The sequence below is a fragment of the Brachypodium distachyon genome, chromosome 1 (assembly GCF_000005505.3).
Source record: "Brachypodium distachyon strain Bd21 chromosome 1, Brachypodium_distachyon_v3.0, whole genome shotgun sequence".
Classification (NCBI taxonomy): Eukaryota; Viridiplantae; Streptophyta; class Magnoliopsida; order Poales; family Poaceae; genus Brachypodium; species Brachypodium distachyon.
Genome location: NC_016131.3, coordinates 8613659 through 8634414, shown reverse-complemented (window position 1 = coordinate 8634414; position 20756 = coordinate 8613659). Strand labels below are relative to the sequence as shown.

Genomic DNA, 20756 nt, shown 5'->3' with positions numbered 1-20756 from the left:
GCTCCTGATCATCACACGGTCCATAATAATCAGTGTCTCGGATGGAGTAACTTTTTATCGCTTCCGCAGTCAAGTAAACAACCAAACAATGAAAGTTAAAAAAAACTAAACAATGGCAACTGGTCCAGGATCACGCCTTTAATCGTCAGATCTTCATTACTGTTCGCAGATATGCCGGTAGCCAACAAGAGAGCAAAGAAGTCCATTAAAAACCATGAGAGCAAATTCAGTGTCAAAATTAGAAAAGCAAAACATCGAACAATTTGTTCAGCATTTTCTCAATTGCACACTTGGGCCCCTGGCATGCACTAGTCAACAATCGGGCTCATCGCCGAAATTCCCAGCATAGTCTGGCAATTCTTCGTCACGACTCACGACGCAGCCACTAACCGAAGCGTTTCTTCCGAGTTCTTCGCATTCTTCTCTGCCAGGAGAGCCTGCAGGTCGCTCCCGTTCGCCAAGCTGTTGAATTCAACCGACTTCGACGGATCCGTCGGGTACTTCCGCTGGCAGAAGGTCATGAGCCTCTTCACAGACTGCAGGTACTTCCTGGTCGTCTCGTCGTTCATGATGTGAGCCACGCTGTTGGTGTGGATCTTCTCGCGGGCGGAGCGCTCGTGGATGCCAACCATCGTCACACCAATCGGCCACGGCGAGTTGCCGATCGCGAGCTTGATGTAGTTGTCCATGGCAGCCAAGTAATCTCGGCGCATGCAGCACTTGACCATATCCAGCAATGCACGCTGAACATCATCGGGGAGAGCCTGCAATTGTATCCATCAAAATGTTGAATCAGCAAACGGGATCCTCGTTGAACAAGTGTTGCAGAATCATTTGAGTGAGGCAGATAGCCCGACAACCAATACCGCTATACAAAGCGATAACTGTAACTGAACTACCAAGATTCCTAATAAAAGCAAAGGTTGCAACCTGATCATCGACTCATCCCGCATCGGTTTGCCGAATCATTTGGGAGAGGTTCCATGGATTAAGACAACCAATAAACGTGGGATACATTTACACATGCCAAGGAAGAAGCAAGTGTGGCCAATGTTGCATACCTTCTTCTTGCACTGCTTGAAGAGCGGCTCAAGGTAGCGCGCGCACTGCTTGCAGGTGGCCACGACGGCCTTGCCCTTGGCTGTCCGCCTCTCCGCCTCAGGCATCTCGTCCAACTCCTGGCTCCACTCGCGCAATAGCCTCTTGAAGAAGGCCGCGATCTTGTCCTCGTCGCATAGCTCCTCGAACGGCAGCTCCCTCTCTTCGTTCCTGCCGTCGCTCGTCTCAGCTGCGCCGGCCTTGGGCTTCGCGTCCGCCGCCGCCGCCTTGGCCCGCAAGGCCTGGATGTCGCGGAGGAAGTCGTTGGTCTGCCCCTCCCCGATCTCAACGGCGTCGACATCCGCGATCGCGTCGGGGTCCTCGAGCACCGCGTGCAGGCGGCGGAGGCGCGAGGCGTCGTCCTCGCCGAAGAGCGTGGCCGGCTGGCGCAGCACACGCAGGCGCCGGATGACCTCCTCCCTCGGGAGCGACTCCTCGGAACCACCCGGGCGGTCGGCCTTCGGTTCTTCGCCGACCGCGGATGCTGGTAATCGGGAGGAAGATGCGGCGAGCGAGACGGTAGAAGTGTGGGATCGGAGCTGCTGCTGCTGCTGTTGCTTCTGGAGGAGAAGTTGGCGCTCGGCGGCGCGGAGGCGCTGGACCTTGCGCGCCTCGATCTCGGCGCGGCGGAGGACCTTGCGGCCGCCGAAGTCGGCGTCGAGTTGCTGGCGCTTGCGCTGCAGCTCGCGCTTCAGGACGTCCATGGCTCGGCGGAGACTAGGCGGAGACGGAGGCAGCGTGTAGCCGAAGATTCTGTGGAGAAGGTTGCGGAGGCGGCGCTTGGTAGGAGGGTGGTTTGGCTTTTGAATTTTCAGGAAGCGGAAGCTGCGGGCTCTGGAAGGTTCGTGATTTCGCGTCCGAGTCGATGATGGTGGTGGCCAAGGAGGAAAGGGAGGAGGAGAGAACTCGCGCGAACCTTCTCGAGCCTCTGAAGTCTGAACTCGGATGCGGAAGCACGCCGCAAATTTCGGCCTGCTAGATCGAGTGGCAAGAATGAACTGGGCTGATTTTTTGGGCCCACCTGTGCATCCTGTTTTAAGAGGGGAGGTCTCACGGCCCAGTTTCATTGTAACCTCGAAGCGGGTCTCCTGTCCTGAGGTTACCACATGAAGGAAAAGTTCAGGAGTTTACTCGGTTTACACGATTTTAAAATCTTAGCGATAGAAAAAATTATCTCAATCTCATAATATCTCACCTAATTTATACAATGTTTTGAAATTAGGTCAATTTGGGATCAATCCTTAGGAGTCTATGATCTTAATTCTTGCAAAAAGAACGATACACACAGGAAAAGTTCCTGAGGGTTAAAATCATGTAATTTTTTTTTCTAAATAACCGAATGAGCCCTGGGTCTAGTCCGCTAAAGGGAAAAAGAAATATCATATTGTATCAAAAATAAAAATAAGAAAAGAAAATATCGCATGGTTATGATTCTGTGGCGACGAGGAAATGATAGAAAAATCTGGGTCCTATGGCCTTGTTTTCAAGATAGTCCAAGGCTTTTACAGCGAATTAAAAAGTAGGATCTCCACCGCAAAAGTGTTGGGCCGGAGGAAAATATTTTGTTTTTCCGAGTGACAATGGCTCACCAGACTCAACCAAGTTTATATCACGGCATGCCACCTACTCCGTCTCCAGACTTTGGCGTGTCGAATTGCCTGCTGCTTCGGGTCGCGGCGTCCGTCAACCGCTAGACACGCACGCAAGCTAGCCAGCTAGCCTGCTTCAGCGGTTCCGCCAAAACCGATTCGCACCGCATGGGAGCTCCGCGCCGCGTCCACCTAAAATCCGAAGCACCGCGAGGAACACGAGCCGCTAAAAAGCCCAAACAAAGGGGGAAGGGGGAACCCGAAACCGAGTCGATCGAACCAAACACCACCTCACACCCCGAAACATATTCCTCGTGATCCACTCCCACGCCTCCGCGGCGATCTATTTAAACGCCCGGACTCTGCCCCCCTTTTTCCCTCGTTCGCTCTCGCTCTGCCTGGCTCAGAACAGAGTACTCCTCAGAACAACTCTCTGTGCGCCCAAACTCTGAAGTGCTCCTTTGCTCCTCCGTCGCCGATCGTCTCCCCTTCTTGGCAGCAGCAGCTTTCCCCCGCCATGGATTTCCAGAAGTCTCCCGTCAACTACCCCTTCGACTGCCTCCTAATAGGTAAGCTACTGTAGTCATCAATCAATCCAGGCTTCTTCGTGTAATCAGTTCCCCGCCAATGATCAAAACCATGTGATTAATCCTTGCGTTGCGTGCGTACTGAAGACCTGGACGACACGCTGTACCCGGGCGGCACCGGCATTGGGCCGGCCCTGAAGCGCAACATCGACGAGTTCCTCATGGCCCGCTACGGCCTCGCCGCCGACACGGCCGCCGCCCTCCGCGTCGAGCTCTTCCGCACGCACGGCAGCACCCTCGCCGGCCTCATCGTACGTTTCATTAAAATTCCACGCCGCACTCCAACTTTGCCTTTACCTCTCCTTGGAAAGTCTTTTCTTTCCTTCCTCACGTACGTCGCCCGCCTTTTCCCCTTTTCCCCTCCGCCTCTCATGTGGATATTTTTCTTGCAGGCGCTCGGCTACGACGTGCACCCGGACGAGTACCACAGGTCAGCACGCAACACCCATCCCTTCAATTTCTTGTTCTCGCGGCTGAATGGAAGTAAACCGAGCTTAATCTGATTTGCTATGATCATGTTCGTGCAGCTACGTGCACGGGAGGCTGCCCTACGACAGGATCGCCGCGGACCCGCGCCTCGCGCTGCTTCTGCAGAGCATCCCCCAGCGCAAGATCGTAAGCGCCACATTTCCCTCTCTCAAAACAAAACTCGGTTCTCCTAAAATTCCCCGTCTTGCAAACGCTCGAACTTACGCGTGTGTGGTCTTTTAACTTGCAGCTGTTCACCAACTCGGATCGCGCCCACATGGAGAGGGCGCTGGAGCGGCTGGGCGTGGACGAGGCCTGCTTCGACGACGTCGTGTGCTTCGAGACCATGAACCCGCACCTCTTCGGCGGCGACGGCCAAGACCGCACCGATGTGGTCTTGAAGCCGTCCGTCGACGCCATCCTTGTTGGTCTGCGTGTCGCCGGCACCAATCCACGTCGAACCGTGAGTTTTTACCAAAATTTTCACATCCCTGACTGGCCTGCCGTGCTCATTATCATTATGTTCTGAAAATTTCACAATGTACATACCAAGATGTTCCGACATGTGTTTCACAAATCACAAACATATATCCCCACAAAAGAAGAAAAAATGTGTTCCACAAACTAGCCGATGCAGTTCTGTTGGAGGATATTGCTATAGAAATCAACGTAGAGATCATCTTTGTTTTTTTATTTACGGAGTGTGACACCCGGTGTAATACAAGCCACCAACTTTAAAATTAATTAGTAACTAATCAAGTTCTAATCAGCACCCGCTTTCGATGAAAGCAAAGCTTATCAGTATAAAAACTGTCATTTTTGCGTGCTTCATTTGTGCTCTTTTTTGGTCGCAAAACTAATATGCATGGTTTCGTCCTGCTCTGTCAGCTCTTCCTTGATGACAGCGAGAGGAACATCGCCGCGGGGAAAGCTCTTGGCCTCCGCACCGCCTTGGTAATTTATCCAACTCAGCTCAATCTTTCACCTTAATTCATAGTATTGAAGTACGAGTGTATTGTCCCTTTTTTTTCTCGTCATCTGAAATTTTTGTGTGAACCAGTTGGTGCATACGACTGAACAATTAATCTAGAGTCTAGACACGGCACGATATCATACGTATGAGGATTGAGAAAGGAGGAAAAACGTGTCTCATTTTGCACGCAAGACCTAGCAAAACGACGCCGAATGTCTCGTGGCGCCAAGTCATATTCTTGAGTGACGTTGCTGTCCATCGTTTGATCTTTGATGGGCAGGTCGGGTCAGGTAGCTGGGTGCACGCTGATTAGAGAGGCATAATTCCGTTTCTTGCACCGTGTCATGACGATGGAGCTTCGCTTTGTGCAGCCCCCATTAGTGCATTTTGCGCCTACATTATTGTGTAGAATCGCTTGCCCTTTTGCACATGCAGGATTAGTCGTATAATTAGTGGTTTAGCATTTGTGGGCTGTGGCTGTCGAGTATAACCGGTCGATGAGAGTCGAGACGGTCTGCGATAGTATCCCCGATATGTATGGCGCAGCTTGACCGGCTTGATGGGAAGAAAAAAAAGAATCTACGAGCAGAATGTTCCATTTTCGATCGGTTCATAGTCGTTGGCTAGTCACATTCAACGCCAGTGGCTGGATGACATGTCCAAAATTCAGGAGTAGTAGTACAGATTATCGTCATCAAAGGACCCGTCTAATTTATCAATCTAGTACTCACTCCGTTCACGACAGTAATTTAGAACGGAGGGCCTAATTATTTAGGCATGTCAGAGACGTTGAAGCTAACATGGACTAATTATTTGTTTGATCAGGTTGGCAAGAGGGTGAGGAGCAAGGAGGCAGACTACGCCCTGGAGACCATCGGCAGCCTCCAGCGAGCCATCCCGGAGATCTGGGGCGTCGCCGCCGGCGCCGTCGACGGCGAGCTGCAGCCCGACCATAACGTGGAGAAGAACAAGAGCATGAGGGCCGAGTTGGACTCCGTCATCCAGCCCACGTCAATCCAGGCCTAGTTCCTCTCCTGATTGATTGATATCCATCGTCAAGCTGTCTGATCCTATCAAGATGTCAATAATGTGTCACTAATAAAGCCCTCCCCCATCTCTGATTAATCATGTAAATTATTCTGATTCCTGGTATGAGTGCGTGTCTTGGTGCATAAGTGTAGTATATGTACCTAGCTGACAGACATGCATGTTCGATTCTGATCAGCACTCTGTTGTAAAGCAAAGCAGTTAAGTGCAGGACGAGTCATTTGTCACAGGTACTTGCCGCTCTTAATTATAGCTTCTTTCATGTCTGGTTCCTTCTATACTACTGTAGAATCCACTTCTTGACACTTTCGATCAAGGTGTGCTTATCGCATAACTAAAACAGAAATACTCGCATGCTATCGATAAAGAATTCGATTCCCTCTACACTACAACGATCGTATTCTTTGTAGAGCTCCACCAACTGTGTAAAAAGATTACTTTGCTCTTATATTACTTGCAATGCAATTCCCTTTGCAACATTACTATGCAAAACGACTCTCATCAGCCAGTTTGTACACGCAAAGTTCATAAAGTGTCGGGTGTTTTCTCCAACTCGATCGAGGAACAGGTGTTTGTTTGTCCACTCAGTTTCCCTCAAATTAACTGACCATGACCTTCTTCTTAACTATCGGAACATACGCGGCCGAAGAAGAGCATTTTTCTTACAGTAGGTGAATTGACGGTTGACGCAACTCTCTATTCTGGAGCGACATGGAGTCGACCCAAAGGCCAAAGCCATTTAGCAATTCGATCCGTGCGTAGGTACAGAGGAAGTTTCATACGAAGTATATACCATCTAGAGTTTGCCTAAATGTTCAAATACCTTCAAAATCTTCGGTTTTCCAATGTACCACTAAAATTTTGCACCGCGTCTAAATTAACCACTGGAGCTGGCTTGTTACATTTCCTGATTTCAGGTACTCTATATTCTTTTCGACTTGGGCTGTCCTCATTTTTCGTTTTCACGATTTCAGAAACATTTACCCTAAAATGATCACTACATGTGAACGATTCTTTTTTAAACGGATTAAGAGGTGTCACAAGCATCCCCAAAATGGAGCTTATTTTATGCCCACCGTCTAGAGACAGAAATGGATCGATGGCTCCGTAACGAAGGAAGGAAAGGAAAAATAATCGCCTGACGACAGCGTGCTTTCGTACTAAAGCTATAGCGACATAATTGGACGGTGGGATTGTTGTTGCCGAGAGATACGTGGGCGATGACGCGGACGGATTGGTACGTTTCCGTTCCAGAGATCGTGGCCTCCGCCTCATTTCTTTGTTTGTTGTTTGTTTGTTGCTGCACTGGATCACTGTTCCTTCGTCGTGCCGCGTTGGTTGTCGCTATCCAGAATAGCCTTCTTCTACTCATTTCTTTATCCCTGTCTCTCGTTGTAGCCGTGATGTTCACGTTTCCCTCGCGCGTAGGCTTGAGCAGGAGTAGATTGTAGATAGGACGAAGCGATCCTATCCTTTTACTCCCTCCTTCTCACAACATGAGACACACACGCATCTCTAGATCTCAATTTAACTAATTAAATATAAAATAAATAATTATATCATTATAAAGTTCTCTCGATAACGAATCTAATGTAATTAATTAAATTGAGGATCTAGTGATGCGTCGGTGCCTCGTGTTAGAGCAGTTAATTCCTGAAGAAAGCCGAGCGTTCTTATCCAAAGCTGACGATAAATGCTGGCGAGCTGGGGTCACGTGGTGCCTCGTCGGTTGTCAGAGCTGGATGCTGATCCGCGAGGCTGGACTTCCGGATAGAGTTTCGACCGTGCAGCGGTTGTAGGTCAGTACTTGCTTCCAGTAGGAGTGGGCATTGGACATGGGCAATGCGCTTTGGTCATGCAGGGCTGTCCAGTAGAGTACTCCTACTAGAGTTGCTGACAAGAACGGACAGGCCGGGTTGTAGATTGGGCCATAGCGAGGAGCAGTAGTAGCCTAGTGTATATCTGTTTGCTTTTTCTGTGGAGCTGTAGGGGGGCTCGATGATGATTAATCTGTTGTGTTGATGCCTTGATGGAGTGCGACCGCCTCTTTGTGCTTCACCTGCTACCTGGATCGGCCATCATGCTCCAGTGCACGGAGATCTTTTGCTAACCGATCTGTCCGATCCTACCTAGACATATTCAGATCATCCGCATCGAAAAGTTCTTTTGATTGGATGAAAACACACTACTAGTGCAACGTATAGAATGGGAGGACATTTTTTTTTCTTTTTTCTTTTGAGGGAAGAATGGGAGGACAGTTGGTAAGATAAGAGGTTGCAAGAGTGGGCCGGGCTGGGACTGGCCTGCATGAATGGGCTGACTGGTTAACTGTTTCTGTAAACCGGGCCTACTTTTATGGCCCAAAACATCGAAGCGTTAATAATCTCAGCACATTGGGCCGTATTTCCACGACCAGGACTTCTAATCTTGCTCTAAATTTTTGCCAAGAAAGCAGAGCACATTCCTCTCCTCATTCCTCGACGCTGGCTGGCCATAGCTTCAGCATCGCTAGCCGCAGCGCAGAGGCAGGAAGGGAGGCAGCCGCAGCGCACCGTACGTGAACGGAACCCAAGAAATGGGCGCGCTCTACCTGCTCCCGTCCACCCCGCCGCCGTTCTGCTCGGGCTGCCGCGGCCCGGCCGGCTTCTCGCTCCCGCGGGGACTCGCGGCCACCACGCCTCTCCCGTCCCCGTCTGCCTCTTCCTGCGCCCGGCTCCGGCTCGCGGGCGGGCGGCAGCGCGCCGGCGCGGCGCGGGGCGGCGGGAAGGAGGGGAGCAAGAGCGGCGGGGCGGAGTTCTTCCGGGAGGACGGCGTGGTGGACGACATGGACGGGTACCTCAACTACCTGTCCCTCGAGTATGACTCCGTCTGGGACACCAAGCCTGCTTGGTATGGTTTCTTACCTCCCTAATTACTCGTTTCTTGCCGCCATGAATGAGCGGCTGAACGTGAGAAAAATAGCGGTGGCAACTGAAAGACAAACACACTGATTATGTGAACCAAACATGTGATTTCTTTTTGCCTGCATCAGAGGAATATCTCTAACTTCATGTCATTATTATTTAGTATTGTGTAGTAATCAAATTAGAGTACACCAGTATTTTTTTTAGATGAAAGGCTTACCGCCCTGTTTCATTTCAGGAGTACACCAGTATATACCGTTGTAAAGCTTGAATCCATACCAGATTTTGGAACGTGTATCAAATTTTCATTATGTTTCGCACATTTTTTATATATATTTTGCTTGTTTGCTGTAAACAAGTTATGGCCTAATTGATGCATACCGATTTATGCTGAGTGCTCAGTTTCTGTACTAAACTATAGTGGACTGAACTTCAAGTAATATAATGTGCAAAAACGGCTCACGATTGGCAAATCAGATTATAATCTAACTAACTCGTAAAATACCAGATAAAAATACAGAGCTGGGAATTATATAAGAGAGTTTTTCTTGTGAGGAATTATATTAGATAGTTAAGAAGGAAACTGTTAGATTTCACTCGATATTGTTCCATTGTCCATTGTTGAACATTTTACAGTTTCAATCTTTCTTGCTACAACCATATACTTTGCTTGTATGCTTCAGTTCTTCTTACTTCGACAAGTATTTAGTACTGAATTTATCTGTTTCAGGTGTCAGCCTTGGACAATCTTACTATCAGGAGCCGTTGCAGTTGCCTGTAGCTGGGTGCTCATCCACTCAGCTCTGATCACTGGAGGAGTTTCTTTTGTAATATGTGCATGGTGGTACATATTTCTTTACTCCTATCCTAAGGTTTCTGCACCATTTTTCTAACCCTTTCTTTACATTATTTATTTTGTTGAAATGATTCTTGAGAATTTTTGGTTTCCTAAAAGTGTGAATTATGACACAGGCTTCAATTTTCTTTGTTCCACGATCATGAAAAATTCTTGACTGCTAATCATGCAAGATGGAAATAACACATTTTTTTAATATTAACTTGGTTCTTACTTGCAAACTTATGTTGTTAACATATGTGGTTACAACCTACAAGACATAATCACAGCATGTGCTTTGACACAGTCTCAGTTACAACTGACAAGACATATAATAAGGCTTATCAGCTTTAGCACGGTGTGTTCACAAAATGCAAATACCAAACCTGAATTTGTTACCTTGATTCTACATATCTGAATTTACTGGAATATACCAGAGACTAGTTGGTTGCATTATATTCAGCACAAGAAATATTTCTCGTCGATCCAACATCTACTTCTGTAGTTTATGACTTTGATCCAGTAAAATTCCTAGCGTCCCAAAATTAGTCAGATGTAGATTTTCCATGAACTGAGATTGCAAGGTGTCCAGGTGCGAAATTTACTCACCACTTACTGCTAACTTACTGTCTCCTAAACCCTTGTTCTGTAGATTGTCAGTTAAACTTACAACCTTGTTTGTAAGTTGGAACAGACAGAATTATCTACTGTAGATTATGAGTTATAAATTACAAGCATCAGGCAAATTTGTGTTGAAGGATTGTGCTAGCAGCATGCATTTTCTTTCGAGATAGATATTTTGATATGAAAAACATCTTAACATTCTTTCCTGCAGTACTTTGCATTATATGCTTACAAGTTTCACGCTCAAAACTGAGTTAGAACTTAACCTTTGACTTGTCAGGCATACACCGAGATGATATCTGAGAGGAGAAAAAAGGTGTCTAGTGGTGCTGAAGATACCTACGGGATGGAGAAAATGTAGTCTTGTTTGTGGTATTACTTCCTGAAGTAGATAGAAAATGGTTGTGCAGATTGCACCACTGGTGTGTGTAGAATTCAACATCAACATACAGATGGATCAGTTAAATCCAAATCAGTGACATGATGCATGCCCCAAACACGACGGAAATATACATCAGTTGTAAAATGAAACCCTGGAGCTTCCTACGTTGTTCTGCCAAGAACTCTTCATTGTTATCACTGAATTGTTGGATAATTAAGCAATTTCGAGAATAACAATTCAATGAATAATTCCAGAATATAGATCATGACAACAGTAGCAGCTAGCAGACGCATCTCGAAAATACTAGAAGTATTAAACAGCCCAACGAACAACAATATGAACTCGCAGATCATAACTAAACAACAGATCGAATCACAATGTACGTACTGTTGCGGTGGAGAGGAAGCCGTTGCTGTTACGTTCGCTTGACGAAGTAGTTGACGAAGAAGACGGCGGCGCGTCGCGCACCCGTCGGATTGAGAAGGTAGACGACCCGTGGTTGCAGGGAAGCGAGCAGTCGCACGGAGCGCTTTCCAAAAACCTTATTCGCCCTCTCCCGTACAGGATCGCAAAGGCGAAAGGTTCCGGAGACTTGCTCTCCCGATCGCTGGTGCACGCCGGCGTTTGGATGGAGTAGACTACGACGACGGCGCAAAAGCGAGAAACAGGCGAAACCCTAGCGCGGTTGTGTTGGGTACCGATCGGAGGGACGGCTCGAACTCAAATTCGATCCACTAAACGCGGCGCGCGAGGCGAGGCGAGCGGAGGAGGAGGAGCGCGCATGGGGATTTCCCTTGCTCACTTGCTCAATAGGTGAGAAGCAACATCCCTTATATGTTGGTCTCACTCACTCTAAACTAGCAAGGTGTGACTATTTCCTTCTCACTCCCCTCATCCCACTTCATGAACGGTGCTTTTGAGATTTTTCAGAATTTATTAAAATCGGGCTTGGACTGATCAGGCTCACAACACAAATTCTAACATGAATCCAAGCTCAGTTGTCATAAAATCTAGCACTCAATGCAAAGAATGTGGGGAAATCAACATCAGATTTAGTGCTTCAATAACATTTAATAACTACCATCTTTTTATGTATGTCAAGACATTTGATAAGGTTTGGCCTCATTTGAAACACAAGATGTGAAAAACATAGAAACAGGAAAATTCTTGAATTAGATGTCATGTTTTGTGGATTCCTATAGGATATGAAACATGGAAATTGTACTACACTGTTGTTTGGGTGCTTCATAGAAATTTTACAATAAACATTTTCTTTAAGAGAGAAAAAAGATGAGAGATAGAGGCACATGTTGCATTAGACTTCTCAAAGGAAGTGAAAACATGAGGCTTGAGCAGATGTTTAAAATTCTCCAAAACATGAAGGAAATGAAGCATTCTTATAGAAATTCACAGAGCCAATTCTAAATTCCAAAGGGTTTCATAGGGAGATTTCCTGTTGAGTTCCTTTCCTGTGAAAATCCTTTGCTCCAAAGGAGCTTTGGATTTATTTTTTCCGATGCCACTCATTTTGAATCCATTTTTAGACGATTTTAACCCTTTTTTACCATGGCTGAAAAGGTACCACGGACATATGGAAAAGAAAAATAAATGACTTTTTTTAGGGAAAGAACAAACCACTCTAGGTAAGTAAGTAGAGTAGATATAAAAAACAAAAAAAAGTAGAGTAGATAAGATGAGCAGTAAACATATGAAATTAATGAAGAATCTTCATCCGCACGAAAAGCATTTCATCAACTCAATAACTTTATCTAATCCTCTTACCGTCGGCTTCCGTTTGTTGAGGGAATCCTCAATTTTTTCTTTTGAAGGGTAGAGGGGATTGTCGGTTTTTTTTTTGAGCATGGTAGAGGGGATTGTCAGGTTCGCGAGGGGCTTTTGAGTCAGTTCTCTACTTCTCTGGCTCACGGTTCGCGGTGTTATTTGGGCCGCCTGTGCTTGTAACTATCTAGGTATGCATGCTTATGCGGCCCAGCAAGCTCTGGAAGCGGGCCAATTTTGTCTCCGCGTGGCGTGTGCGGCGTGTGCCCTCCTCCATGGGAGCATGAGAGCGGCGGCTCGCACGAAGCGGCCGCGGCCGCGACAGCCACCGCCGGCAGCGACGGCGCATCCAGCTACCAGGATGATACCGGACAAGGCACATTCTCCTCTATCCCTCCCACTGAAAGTCTTCAAGCTCCGCTTGGCCAACGGCCCGCCTATCGCGCCTACAGCGAAGACCTTCAAGTCCTACGCCGAGACATGCACTTCCCTCCTCCGCCTCTGCGGCGCCACCACAACCACTAGCAACAACGCGCTCGCTTCCTCCTCGTCATTCTCCAACAACCTGCCGCTCGCCCTCTCGCTTCACGCGCACGCTGTACGCTCGGGCGTCGCTGCCGACCGCTCCGTGGCTTCGCACCTCCTCACCACCTACGCCGCTTTTGCTCGCGCCACGGAACGCGACCGTGTCTTTGATGATTGTGTGGCGATGGATGCCGCCTCCTCCTTCACGTATGACTTCATGGTGTCACAGTATGTCAAGGCCGGGGATTTGGTTTCCGCTCGCAGGCTGTTCGACGGAATGCCCGAGAGGAGCATCGTGTCGCACACCACCATGATAGATGCGTTGATGAAGCGTGGGTGTGTAGAAGACGCTGTTGAGTTGTATGATCTGTGCCCGCTCGGAACTGTGGCCTTCTATACGGCAATGATTGCAGGGTTTGTTCGCAATGAGCTCCACCATAATGCTCTTGGCATCTTTCACAAAATGCTCAGCTGCAGCGTCAGGCCTAATGAGATCACTTTTGTATGCATGATCAAGGCATGTGTCGGTGCAGGTGAATTTGGCATAGCCATGTCAGTCGTGGGGTTGGCGATTAAATTGAACTTCTTTGAGAAGGAGATCGGGGTCCAAAATTCTTTGATCACGTTGTATCTAAGAATGAGGGACACAGCTGCAGCCCACAGGGTGTTTGATGAGATGAAGGTGAAGGACGTGGTTTCATGGACTGCATTGCTTGATGTGTACGCAGAGATGGGTGACCTTGACGGAGCTCGGCGGGTTCTTGATGCAATGCCTGAGAGAAATGAGGTCTCCTGGGGTACTTTGATTGCTAGGCATGAACAGAAAGGCAATGCAGCAGAATCAGTGAAACTTTACAGTCAAATGCTGGCTGATGGTTGTCGGCCGAACATTTCATGCTTCTCTAGTGTGCTCAGTGGTTGTGCTAGTCTCGAGGACTTTAGACGAGGAACAACGATCCATGCCCATACCTTAAAGATGGGCTGTAGCAGCAATGTCTTTGTATCCAGCTCTCTGATTGACATGTACTGCAAATGCAAGCAATGCATAGATGCGCAAAGGATTTTCGACACCCTCCCACAAAAGAACATAGTGTGCTGGAACTCTCTTGTTTCAGGTTATAGCTACAACGGGAAAATGGTGGAAGCTGTGGACCTCTTCAAGAAGATGCCTGCAAGGAATGCAGCTTCATGGAATACGATTATCTCTGGTTATGCGCAAAATCGACAATTCGTTGATGCACTAAAATCATTCAATGCAATGTTGGCTTCTGGGCAGATTCCAGGAAAAATTACCTTGTCAAGTGTTCTTCTTGCTTGTGCAAACTTGTGCTCTTTAGAGATGTGCAAGATGGCTCATGCTAAGGCCATCAAGCTAGGAATCGAGGAATGTGTTGTTATAGGGACCGCGATTAGTGACATGTATGCCAAGGCAGGGGATTTAGAGAACTCCAAGAGGATATTTTATCAAATGCCAGAAAGAAATGATGTCACTTGGACAGCCATGATTCAAGGACTTGCTGAAAATGGTTTTGCAGAGGAATCTATTTTATTATTTGAGGATATGTTGGTAAATAGAATAGCACCAAATGAGCATACTTTTCTAGCTATTCTATTTGCTTGTTCCCATGGTGGTTTGGTGGAGCAAGCCATACATTATTTTGAAACAATGCAGGCATGGGGTATTTCACCTAAAGAGAAGCACTATACATGTATGGTTGATGTCCTAGCTCGAGCAGGGCGACTGAAAGAGGCAGAAGATCTTCTGATGAAAATCCCAATCGCATCAGAAGCAAATTCATGGGCTGCTCTTCTGAGTGCTTGCAATATTTACAGGAATGAGGAGATTGGCGAGAGGGCTGCAAAGAGGCTTCAGGAGTTGGATAAGGATAATACAGCAGGCTATGTACTACTCTCAAATATGTACGCATCATGTGGAAGATGGAAAGATGCCGCCGAAATGAGGATACTGATGAAAGGGATTACACTAAAGAAAGATGGAGGGTGTAGCTGGGTTCAAGTAAGAGGTCAATATCAAGGCTTTTTTTCCTGGGAGGCAAAGCATCCATTGTCACTGGAGATCCATGAGATCTTGGATTTACTATTGTGGGAATTGAGTGCTTGAATTCATGATGTTAATAGATTACCAGTGAGGACAAGCCTTGACTAAAGAACTATGCAGATGTTTCTGGAGAATGATCTGGAGGGAATTGAGTTTGGCTTTGGTAATGATGGTTGCCATAATGCACTAAATTATCAAAAGGGGTATCTTACTTGCTGTCATCTAGTTGCAAATTCTATAGCATTTATGTGATTGCATTCACCAACAAGAATAGCATGCTGGAGTTATTGCAAAATAACTGAGTACGCTTGGAAAATCCGGCTGATTTAGCTGGTCATGACATTACCAAGGAGAAAAGGCTACATCGATAAGTTCAGGGTGACTTCTCAACTTGAAAAATCAGCTCTTAGCAAGTCAGGTAAATACTGCCATCATAATGCTGCTTCTCTATTTTTTAAGCTGTCATCTAGTGATTAAAGGTAAGATATATTTCTTACTCGAGCAATTAGTACCTGATTTCCGAGTCATTTGGCTTGACCGACAATATCAATGATTCTTTTTGTTTATTGCAGTCATTGGAAGCTACGGAGTACTTCTTAGCTACTCTGTATGCAGTTAAATGCTTCCGAAAATATGTCAAATGATCTACCTACATCTATGCATGAGAAAGAAATGCAAAGGTCATAGGGAGCTCAGGCTATTGTTTAACAGTGGCGATAATTTTGTTTGGAGCTGCCGAGCGGGGTTAACCCACAGTGATCTTGAAGGTTAAATTGTATTGTTTACATGATTTCAGTTGCACCTGATGATATTTTCTTATGTTCCTTTGTGTGCTATGGTTTCACTGTTTTCAGATCTCAAAACTGTCAACTGGGCATATGCTCTGAGTATCAGTTGAGTAGTTGAGTTGATGCAGCGGCAAACGCTGGATGTGGGTGCTATTTTATTTTGCTCTACTAAGTTTATCTGGTTAACCAATGGCTCCTAATGGATTTTTTTTTTATCAACGGAGGCTGCCCTCCGGTTTCATTAAAGGAAACCATAATGTCTTTTACAGGCTCCTAATGGAATACAACCTTTCTTGAAAAGCATTTGCAGTAGGGTACATTTGAGATTCTGACCGTGTGAAGCGAGGGGTTAGGCAAGCTAAATGAAGGACTATAATTTGAGATTCATACACACTTCCTCGTGTTATTGTTCTTTATAGAAGAAAAAAAACTGGCAGTGTTTCTTCCTTTTCACTGAGAAAAGAGCAGCATTCAATAATTTCCGTCGATGCGCATTTTTAACTGCTTAAAAAGAAGTGGCAGGCGACATCATTTGCTCTGTACGCTCATATACACATGTACAGTACGAGATACTACTGTGAACAGCCATCCTCACATTTACACGAATTTTAACAGTGGCTCGTGAAATTGCACTATCTTTGTCAATTCTATAGTTGTCACGTGCTACGAGTGATGTCTTCGCCTAAAATGTGTATACGTGTCGTGTGCGTGGGCGATGTTGACTGTAAAAACAAAAAGGGTCTGGGACTCGGGAAAGTGTGCAGATCCTTTGGTTCCAGCTAATTTCTTTTTCTGAGAGAGCAATATGATTCCAGCTAATTTCCTTTTTTGATAGAGAAATATGATTCCATCTGGTGAGAGAATTGGCCGGTGCAGAGTTGACAACTGACAGACGGAACCTTCTGCCTCGTATGTGAACTTACTTTAACCCTCCGTGTCGGCCCAACCGATCGGAATAGAAGATTCAGCAGGGCCAGGGACACCTCCGCAGCTGCTAGGCAGTTCACACACTCGCACTTTTCCCCACGCGCGATCGGCGTCGGCCACATCAATCTGAGCACAAAAACGCGTCAGCCTCAGCCGCAGGTCAGGTCAGGTGCATCTCCTTCTAGTCCCTTCCTTTCCCCACTCAGCTGACACTTCGGCGTACATACATACTGTACCACCGATTGACCCGCCCTTTTAGCTACCGCCGATTCGCCGGGGCTGGTCTGGTCGTGCCGGCGGCGACGGGGATGGAGCCCCTGGAGGCCGCCATAGCGGTCATCTTCAACGCGCTGCTGCTGGTGTTCATGGTGAAGCTCTTCTTCGCCATGTTCCAGATGAAGCTCGTCGTCATACTCTTCTACCTCGTCGTCGTCCTCTTCGCCATGGCCTTCTCCGGCCGGGGGCCCGGTGGCTTCTAGCTAGCTGCTAGGAAGGTCAGTGGTTAGGTGCCCATCTTTTCTTTTCGGTTTTGGTTCTTTGGGGCTGCCCGGAATCCCGGATAGGTGAAGCTGTGTACAGTGGCTTCATCTCTGAGAGAAGAGAATAGATCATCTCGGTGCATGTTTTGGTTTAACCAAGGGGGAGCTATAGAGTCCAAGGTGCAAATTGTGTAAACTTGGTGAAAGATAAACTATGAGATTTAGGTGCAGATTGTGTGAACTCTTGCCTGAGAGGTTCTTCTATTGTTCGGTACAATTTACATGTGTATTCGCCATGTTGAAATCCGGGTTGTTCATTCTCGTAGTAGATGATTGGTAAAGATAAATATTCATTCCTGTGGGCAAAAAAACATGGACAGGGTTGCAGCATTTCTTTCTTGAAGAAAAAATTGATGAGGTACTCTGCTCTAAAGTACATGTTGTTTTAGAAGGTGCTTTTCTGAACAATAATATCTAGTACATAGTGACCACATGCCCTATTAATAAGCAACAACGACTTCTGAGAACGGCGTCAAGCTGTTAAACAATGAGCAGGTAGAAGCAAACTATCTTCAAAACCAAGACATGGAAAACTTTTTCTTTCGATGCGCATAGAGATGAGAGATCAAGCATCCATTTTCATTTCAAGGAGGTTCTACTTTCTCCGGGAATCGTTCATCTCGTCATGTACTCACGTGGCTTCAATAATTAGAGAAGCTCCCAGAATTGCCGAAATGATAGTCAATTGCAACGCCCACTGAGTTTGTCAAGCACTTCAATAGATAGAAAACAAAATGGGGACGCGTCATCAAGTCATGTATCACCCACGACTCCAGTGTCGTCCACCCCGTTTTGTACTCGTGTGGGAAATACGAGCTAGTTTTTCCTGCACCTATTCCAAATACTCCCTCCATCTCAAAATAAATAACGTGAATTTGTATAAGTATCTATGCAAATTCACGTCATTTATTTTGAGACAGAGGGGGTACAATTTTTAAATGCACTACCCTACCTCTTCCTTACATTTTAGGGTTATTTTTCAGATTTTAGAAGATAGACTAAATGTAATGTAGCAACATATTTTAACTAAAATTATGGAATCCTAGTATGAGAGATGGAAGCAAAAGAAAATCCCGCAATACAACAGATTAAACACGCAGGGGAAATAAAATTGATCGGATAGCAGTCTTTACAAAACTCAAACTAGCAGTTCAACAATTTTTTTTTTGCTTAAAGGCATTTGTGCTTTGTTAGTTCTTGGGCTAACATCATCTTTTTCTTTGATTCTCTTTGTCGCCCAAAACCTTATGTCGCAAAGCTAAACCTAACATAAATAGATGGTATATTGTACTTCCTTTATTCCTATATACACTTTTGTATGACCTCCAAACTACGGCTAAATAGTATTTGCTGAGAAAATGAAATATGGTTCTTGTAATAGTTTTATCTTGTATCCATATTTAACTGCTCCAAGACTTGCTGATTAGTTTTAAAATTATCTTGTGTTAGTGTTTTTTTAGATTTTAGATTAACAACTCATTTGGTACCTCTCATTTCATTTCATTTGGTAGAAAATGAAATCAAATTTTTTAAAGTTAGTTGAATTTGAATTCTACATCCGAAAATTATATTTGTCCATCGCATGGATTTGTAGAATGAGATACAATTAATGATGTCTTTTCGAAAGGAAATGGGATCAGGTATAGGTATGATTTCTTATTTTCTTTTCTAGAATACACTCGGACGAGTGTATCATATATTGAAGAAGAAACTGCGACGCAGTTCAAGCCCGTAGGCTCACTACAAACCGATTACTCACGCACACTCCACAACTCACCCATCGAACTAGCAAACCTAAAGCAAACATTCTTAAGAAGACCAGCACGAGTCCAAGCAATACTCTCGAGATCAATGAGGCGAAGAGGTATAGGTATGATTTCATAAAATTTGAAATTTTAATTTTTGTAGCAACAAGCAAACAAGTTGGTTTCTGAAATTAAAAAAATATATCATGATTCCAGGCTCAAACGATGAGCCAAGCGAGCTGCCACTGTTTGCTTGCTCTCGGTATGGTCGAATTGTGGACCGAGGCAATGGACAGTGAGTAATACTGTTTGAACTTCATACGCATGCGATTTGTAATTTTGTAGCTAGCGATGATTTTTTTTTCGGTAAAGATAAGAAAATTCGTCAGCGGTTACTCTCGACTTCACATTCACCCCGAAGTGTAAACTGCAAAACTCGATAAAGATCCACATTAGAAAGCAGATGAATGAATTGCCATTTGCCCGCAGCAATTCTCAATTTAAGATTGCAACATGAAGATCATGATAATTCGGGAAATTTGAACCAGAATTGTTAACAATAATAAAGGCCATCGCATTTTACAATTCCAACAAGCCTAAAACTCAGTATTCAGGAATGCTGAAAATCGTCAGCTCACTGATTCCCCTCTTGGTGCACGTCGTCACTCTGTTTTTTCCCCACTGTTGCTGCTCCTCTTCTTCTTCTTGCCCGTGGCGGCGGCGTAGGCGGCGCCGTGGAAGTCGAGGAATAGCGCGAGCAGCGACGCGTTGAAGACGGCGTTGAAGGCCCAGCCGGCCATCCCCTCGCACCCGCCGCCGGCGAAGTGGAACCAGAGCATGACGACGGAGGCCGCGAAGCTGAAGAGGAACTGCACGATCTGCAGCTCCGTGACGGCGCGCTTCCACCGCGGTGGCCAGCGGAGGCCCAGGCTGCAGCAGAGGTAGTAGCCGTACATGACGACGTGCACGGTGGCGTTGGTGACGAGGGCGACGGGCATGAGCGACTGGCGCGTGGCGAGCCAGAGGTAGCACATGACGATGACGACGGCGTGGTGGTACACGTGGAGGAAAGTGAGCGGGCGGCGGGCGAGGAGGATGAGCAGCGTGTCGCCGAGCTCGTAGATCTTGGAGAGGTAGAACACGTGCGCCCAGTAGAAGACCGGGCCCGACGGCGGCGTGGCATCGGCGCCCGGCGGGAAGCAGAAGACCCACCGGGGGGAGGGGGCGGTGGCCGCGGCGGAGAGCACGCAGCCCGCGGCCATGGTGGCGGAGAGCGCGAGGAGGACGGTGTTGTGGAGCGCGGAGACGGCGCGGAGGAGGCGGGGAGGGAGGGCCGGGGCGCGGCGGTGGAGGAGGAGCACCGCGGCCAGGTAGGCGCAGACGGCGGCGGCGGCGAAGGACGGGGACGCGGCGGGCGTTACGCCCCGGCGCCAGCGGAAGGAGGCGACGGCGGGGCGCTCCACCAGGAGCCACCGGGCGTGGCGCAGCAGCGCGGCGGCCATGGAGAATTGTTTCCTCGTGTCGTGTGGTGGTCTGCGTGACACGTCGAGCTAATCGGGAATATCGGATGGAGCAGCAGCCAGCGCCGTACCGGTGCCGTCTGTCCAGCCCAGTGGTGCTGTGAGGTGACTAAAATGGGCATGTCTGATGCATTGATTCGGATCGACGCATGTTGAACAAGCCGATTGTGTGTTTGTGACGATGGAAGCGACGCAGTGTTCTTCACACTTGGTTTTATTTTTGACACGAATACCGCGCGACGTTCGCGCTGACGCACCTGTCACATTGGTTGCCACGTCAACTTGCCACGCGAGCGCGTGCACGTGCCAGCCCTGGCGCGGCGAGTGAGCTGCTAGGCTTCTTCGTCGCGCGAGCGGAAACGCGCGCG

General features: G+C 47.1%; 6 protein-coding genes across 8 annotated transcripts; 4 read left to right on the top strand and 2 right to left on the bottom strand.

Moving 5' to 3' along the window:
• Positions 1 to 127: 127 nt before the first annotated feature.
• Positions 128 to 2012, bottom strand: LOC100841185 (pre-mRNA-splicing factor 18). The gene is made up of 2 exons (XM_003560851.4): positions 1062 to 2012; positions 128 to 764 (listed from the first exon to the last, which is right to left on the bottom strand). The coding sequence occupies exons 1-2, from the start codon at positions 1800 to 1802 to the stop codon at positions 372 to 374; spliced, it is 1134 nt and encodes a 377-aa protein (XP_003560899.1). The 5' UTR covers positions 1803 to 2012; the 3' UTR covers positions 128 to 371.
• Positions 2013 to 2945: 933 nt separating this feature from the next.
• LOC100839359 (suppressor of disruption of TFIIS) lies at positions 2946 to 6038 on the top strand. The gene is made up of 7 exons (XM_003560848.4): positions 2946 to 3256; positions 3362 to 3525; positions 3667 to 3704; positions 3802 to 3889; positions 3993 to 4205; positions 4631 to 4696; positions 5541 to 6038. The coding sequence occupies exons 1-7, from the start codon at positions 3205 to 3207 to the stop codon at positions 5739 to 5741; spliced, it is 822 nt and encodes a 273-aa protein (XP_003560896.1). The 5' UTR covers positions 2946 to 3204; the 3' UTR covers positions 5742 to 6038.
• Positions 6039 to 8206: 2168 nt separating this feature from the next.
• LOC100840163 lies at positions 8207 to 10727 on the top strand. 2 transcript variants are annotated; one of them, XM_024457174.1, is made up of 3 exons: positions 8207 to 8651; positions 9396 to 9509; positions 10405 to 10727. In XM_024457174.1, the coding sequence occupies exons 1-3, from the start codon at positions 8338 to 8340 to the stop codon at positions 10418 to 10420; spliced, it is 444 nt and encodes a 147-aa protein (XP_024312942.1). In that variant the 5' UTR covers positions 8207 to 8337; the 3' UTR covers positions 10421 to 10727. The 2 variants fall into 2 exon arrangements, with proteins under 2 accessions (XP_024312942.1, XP_003559537.1); XM_003559489.4 differs by having other exon boundaries at positions 8217 to 8651; positions 9396 to 9537; positions 10405 to 10719.
• A 1786-nt stretch (positions 10728 to 12513) lies between these two features.
• On the top strand, positions 12514 to 15923 carry LOC100839864 (pentatricopeptide repeat-containing protein At2g13600). Its single transcript, XM_010232891.3, has 2 exons — positions 12514 to 15287; positions 15442 to 15923. Exon 1 carries the CDS (start codon positions 12569 to 12571, stop codon positions 14930 to 14932), a length of 2364 nt encoding a protein of 787 aa, XP_010231193.1. The 5' UTR covers positions 12514 to 12568; the 3' UTR covers positions 14933 to 15287; positions 15442 to 15923.
• Positions 15924 to 16628: 705 nt separating this feature from the next.
• Positions 16629 to 17450, top strand: LOC112269855. Of its 2 annotated transcripts, none has more exons than XM_024457239.1 (2): positions 16629 to 16753; positions 16844 to 17450. In XM_024457239.1, exon 2 carries the CDS (start codon positions 16893 to 16895, stop codon positions 17061 to 17063), a length of 171 nt encoding a protein of 56 aa, XP_024313007.1. In that variant the 5' UTR covers positions 16629 to 16753; positions 16844 to 16892; the 3' UTR covers positions 17064 to 17450. The 2 variants fall into 2 exon arrangements, with proteins under 2 accessions (XP_024313007.1, XP_024313008.1); XM_024457240.1 differs by having other exon boundaries at positions 16729 to 16743.
• Positions 17451 to 19320: 1870 nt separating this feature from the next.
• On the bottom strand, positions 19321 to 20589 carry LOC100832915 (elongation of fatty acids protein 3-like). Its single transcript, XM_003560831.4, has one exon. The coding sequence runs from the start codon at positions 20368 to 20370 to the stop codon at positions 19531 to 19533; it is 840 nt and encodes a 279-aa protein (XP_003560879.1). The 5' UTR covers positions 20371 to 20589; the 3' UTR covers positions 19321 to 19530.
• Positions 20590 to 20756: the final 167 nt, after the last annotated feature.